A 5,310-nucleotide genomic window follows, 5' to 3' on the forward strand; every position below is an offset into this window, starting at 1 on the left:
CCCAACCTGTCCCGCACTTAATTCTAAAGTTCCTTTGGGGAAAACCTTTGAGTAAAGGGGATGCCATCCTCAAAGAAAAGCAAACTCATACATTCATTCTTCCCCTTGGGAAGATGGCCATGCTTCAGTAGTGTTCTGGGGCTAAGAAAGACTGCAGGAAGCCTTAGCTACCCAGCCTCTCAGTGCCTCCTTCCACGAGGCTGCAGCTTCCAACACCAGCAAAGGGACCCAGCCAACCCACCTAAGTCAAAACAAACAAACAAAAAAACCTAAACCACAACTTTAAAAAAAAAATAATAATAATTAACTGCCAATAAGCAGAGAACATCAGCACCTCCACTGCTTCATGGGGAGACCAGATGGCTGATTTCTGGCTCTCTGTGCCAGTGCCAGGAAATAACACAAATAAACTCTGCAAGCAGCCATGGGAGCCAGAGCAAAGGGCGTGCCGGTCAGGCCAGGGGAACATCGCGGGTCCCCCACCCTTGTCCAAAGTGGTTCCCCTTCCATCCAGCCTCTCGCACATCCCCCGTCAGCCGTCCACCAGGGTGAGGCCTTCATAGAGTGCCCGCTTCCACATGTAGTAGGTAGAACGGGCAGTGAGGGGGAAGAGGGCTCGGAACTCCTTGAAGGAGGGGAAGCTCTTGGACTGAAAGCGCTTCTGCAAGAATAACTTGGCCTGGGCCTTGAACTTCGTGGTACTGAGCATGTCCATCACCAGCACCTGGCCATCCCTGTGACCTGCTGCTGCTGCTGCTGCTGCTGCTGGCACTGTCACAGGCTGACTGGACAGGGACTGGGTGTGGGGCTGGCCCTGGGTCACAGCCCCCTCTTCAAGGGCCCTCTCTTCCGAAGGCCCTCCCTGGGTTTCCTGTGCATTCTTTTCCCGAGAAGCCACCACAGGCAGGGGCTCCATAGGAGGGACCATCACTGCTGTCACGCTCCTGACACCTTCCATCTCCTGTGGTTCCTCTGGCTCCTGCTGTTCTTCCTGTTCCTGTCCTCTTTTGACCAAAGAGGGAGCCTGCATCCTGGGCCAGCCCCGGGCAAGACTTTTCCACGCCCAGAAGGTGGAGGGTGACAGGCTCGGATAGCGGAGGCGGAACCGGCAGAAGGGCAGATGTCCACTTAGCACCTGCTTGCGGGCAGCCCTGCGCAGGCGCCGCTGCCATCGCGACAGGGGCAGCTTCGGGGGCAAGAGCTCCTGAGGATTGGGGGGCCCCCCACTCGTTTCCTTCCCTGTCCCCTCGCCGCCCGCTTTATCCTCCTCCCAAGAGAGTAAGTTAGCCCCTTCGCCAACAGGAGCTGGCTGCAGAGCCCCGGTGGTCGCCAGGGCTGGGTCTGGCCTGAAGCTGGGGTTCCTCCTGAGGGCCTTTCGCCGCCAGTTGTAGTAGGTGGACCGGGAGATGCCAGGGAACCTGCACTTGAAGCAGCGGTAGGGCACCAGCGTGTTCAGAGAGATGCAATGCTCCAGATAGGACTTGGCCCGCTGCATTAGGACCAGCCCAGGGTTTGACGGTGCCAGCTGGGCGGCCCCCAGGCTCTGGGCTGCGGCCGTGTCCAGCTCGGCCCCTGCCAGCTCCTCGCCGGGGGCGGGGCCAGGGGCGGGGCCCGCGGCCGAGCAGGCGCCGGAGCCGAGTAGCTCGTGCTTCCAGGCGTAGTAGGTGGAGCGGGATACCTCGGGGAAGCGCTGCAGGAACTGCTGCAAGGGCACGAGGCCCCCGTGGTGCAGACTGTCCTGCAGGAAGTGCTTGGCTGAGAAGCGAGTGGCCACCTTCTGCCGGTGCTCCTGGGTCTGCCGCCGCCAGCGGTAGAAGGTGCTCTTGGTGATGTGGTAGCGTTCGCACAGGTGGGAATAAGTGAGGCCCGGCTCCCGGTTGAGCAGGTCCAGCGTCTTGGCTGGCGGCAGCAGGGGACCCTGGGCCGGAGGTGCGGAGGCCAGGCCAGCAGCGCCATCCGCCGCCTGCACCTCCACCTCCACCTCCTCCAGGCCCACCACAGGTGCAAAGTACTGGTGGCGGAAGAGGTGACTGGTGAGGGGCTGGCCAGCCCACATGATGTGCAGCGTGGACGGCATGTGGCTGCAGCGGCGAGGCCGGATGACCCGGTTGAAATAGGGTCGGATCTTGAGGTTGCGCATGGGGTAGATGGAGTAGATGTTGCGCTGAAGGACCGAGGCGAGGGCGTACAGGTGCCACACGTTGGAGAAGCTGGTCGGGAAGCAGGTGGCTTTGACGTCGGCGTCGAAGATGGCCTCCAGGGTGGCAGAAGACAAGCTGGTCATCTCGGGAGACTCCTCGGAGCACAGAGAGTAGCGGACGGCCTGCAGCATCACCTTGGAGTCGATCATGCCTTGCAGGTAGTAGTGGCGGTGCAGCAGCATCTCCACCACGGTGCGGGCCCGCAGCTCCAGGCTGAGGCCCGCGTCCCCCCACAGCAGCATGCTGGCTGCCTCGAACAGCAGGCTGCCCTCGCCCGGGCACACCAGGGGCAGCATGTTGCGCGGAGCATCTTCCGGATACAGGCTCAGGGCCACGGAGTCCACCTCCAGCACCTGAGGCCCCGGGCCACTGTTGCGGCACGTGGGGAGGGTGAAGGATGCCAGGACCTGCTTGGCTTCCAGGGCAACGCTGACCAGACCGTCCAGGCCCTCCGACTCCACGGCCTCCTGAAGATCCCGCAGCACCTGCTGCACCAGCTGCTCCCGAGAAGTCATCCTGGCAGGACAGAGGGCAAGAGGTCAGGACTAGGTGCCCACGTGACACTCCGCAACGTTGCCCTGCTTCTTCCCGCATCTTCTCCCTAGAGGGAAGCCCACCTGCTCCCATTTCCCCATAGCGGATGACTTAATTTCTTCCTAGGTTTGCTCAGTTACCCGCTGTTTTCTAAGGAAGAGTATGGTCTCTAGAACTTGGTTTGGATCTTGGCCACCTTAGGCTGGCTGCTTCTTCTGTGCTTCTTCCTCCCATGTAAGATGGATAAATATCTACTTTGTAAAGCTGTCATGCTTGGGCTTAACTGAGGTGAAAATATGGTGGCACACACCTGTAACCCCAGCACTGGGGAGATGGAGGCACAAGGATGACACGCTTTGAGCTTTCTAGGGACAGCCTGCCTCAAAAAAAAAAAAAAAAAGATAGGGCTGGAGAATGGCTTAGCAGTCAAGGCGCTTGCCTGCAAAGCCAAAGGACCTCGGTTTGATTCCCCAGGACCCACGTAAGCCAGCTGCACAAGGTGGCACATGCATCTGGAGTTTGTTTGAAGTGCTGGAGCCCTGGTGTACCCATTCTCTCTTCTCTCTCCCCCTCCTTCCCTCTCATAAATAAATAAAAATAAAATATATTTTAAAAAGGTAGGGCCGGAGAGATGGCTTAGGGGTTAAGATGCTTGCCTGCAAAGTCTAATGACCTGGGTTCATTTCCCCAGTACCACGTAAAGCCGGATGTACAACATGGCACATGCATCTAGAGTTTGCAGCAGCTGGAAGCTCTGGTGTGCCCATTCTGTCTCACTTCTCTCTCTCTCTGCTTGTAAATATATATATGGCTAGAGAGATGGTTCAGCAGTTAAGGCACTTGCCTGAGAAGCCTAAGGACCCAGATTCAATTCCCCAGTACCCACATAAAACCAGATGCACAAGGTGGCACATGCTTCTGGAGTTTGTTTACAATGGCTAGATGCATGCCCATTCTCTCAACTAACTAATATTTTAAACAGATATACTTATATATATTTTTAAAAGATATAGAGCAAGCTGTGGTAGTGTACACCTTTAATCCGCAATTGGGAAGCTGAGGTGGAAAGACCCTACGTCAAAAAAAAAAAAACAAAAAAAACAAGAAAGGGAGGCTGGAGAGATGGCTTAGTTGTCTGTGAAGCTTAAGGGCCCCAGTTTAAGGCTCAATTCCCCAAGACCCACATTAGCCAGATGCACAAGGTGGCACATGCATCTGGAGTTTGTTTGCAGTGGCGCACCCATTCTCATTCTCTTTCTCCCTCTTTGTCACTCTCAAATAAATAAATAAAAATCAACAAAAAAAAATTTAAATGATGTTCAAACAAAAAAAGCCAGGCGTGGGGGCTGAAGGGATGGCTTCACGGTTAAGGACTTTGCCTGCAAAGCCAAAAGACCCAGGTTCGATTCCCCAGGACCCACATTGGCCAGATGTACAGAGGGCTTATGTGTCTGGAGTTCATTTGCAGTGGCTGCAGATCCTGGCATGCCCATTCTCTCTCTTTCTCCCCCTCTTTCTCTGTCAAATATATAACTAAATAAATAAAAACTAGTTAAAAAGCCAGGCGTGTGGTGGTGCACACCTTTAATCCCAGCATTCCGGAGGCAGAGGTAGAAGGATCGCCATGAGTTCAAGGCTACCCTGAGACTACACAGTGAATTCCAGGTCAGCCTGGGCTACAGCAAGACTCTAGCTCTAAAAACAAAAAATAAAAATAAAACTGTACCTCTGTATTCATTAACAACTTATGTAGCCAGGCATGATTGCACATGCCTTTAACCCCAGCACTCAGGAGGTAGAGGTAGAAAGATTGCAGTGAGTACAAGGCCAGCTTGAGACTTCATAGTGAATTTCAGGCCAGGCTGGGCTAGAGCGAGACCTTACCTCAAAAAAAAAAAAAATATATATATATATATATATATATATGTGTGTGTGTGTGTGCGTGTGTGCGTGTGTGCATGTGTGTGTGAATGATGTGGGGCTGGAGAGATGGCTTAGCAGGTAGAGGCACTTACTTGCAAAGCCTGATGTCCTGGACCCAGGTTAGATTCCCCAAGCCCACATAAGCCAGATGCACAAGATGGCACATGTGTCTGGTCTTCCTCTGCAATGCCTGGAGGCCCTGGCATGCCCACTCTATCTGCCTCTTTCTCTCTAGTATAAGTAAAATAAAATAAGAAAAAAATATTTGTTTTCATTTGAAAGCAAGGAGAAACAGAAGAGAGACAAAGAGAATGAGTGCGCCAGAGCCTCCAGCTGCTGCACACGAATTCCGATGCATGCCGCTGTGCAACTGGTTTTTCTTTCTTCTCTTAGAGACAGCAAGCGAGGGGGGGGGGTAGAATTGGTGTGCCAGGTCCTCTAGCCACTGGAATCAAACTCCAGACATTTGTGCCATCTTGCATGTCTGGCTTATGTGGGCTCTAGGGAGTCAAACCTGGATCCTTAGGCTTCACAGGCAAGCACTTTAACCATTAAGCCATATCCCCAGCCCGTGTAACTGCTTTTACATGGGCTCTGGGAAATCAAATTCTAGTTAGTAGGCTTTGCAAGCAAGCGTCTTAACCTGTGAGCC

The 5,310-nt window shown here is 54.1% G+C and overlaps 1 protein-coding gene across 1 annotated transcript; it reads right to left on the reverse strand.

The window, feature by feature from the left end:
- Positions 1-532: 532 nt before the first annotated feature.
- Vrtn (vertebrae development associated) lies at positions 533-2,716 on the reverse strand. The gene has a single exon (XM_004649413.2). The coding sequence runs from the start codon at positions 2,714-2,716 to the stop codon at positions 533-535; it is 2,184 nt and encodes a 727-aa protein (XP_004649470.2).
- Positions 2,717-5,310: the final 2,594 nt, after the last annotated feature.

Source organism: Jaculus jaculus, chromosome 7 (genome assembly GCF_020740685.1).
Source record: "Jaculus jaculus isolate mJacJac1 chromosome 7, mJacJac1.mat.Y.cur, whole genome shotgun sequence".
In the NCBI taxonomy this organism is placed as follows: Eukaryota; Metazoa; Chordata; class Mammalia; order Rodentia; family Dipodidae; genus Jaculus; species Jaculus jaculus.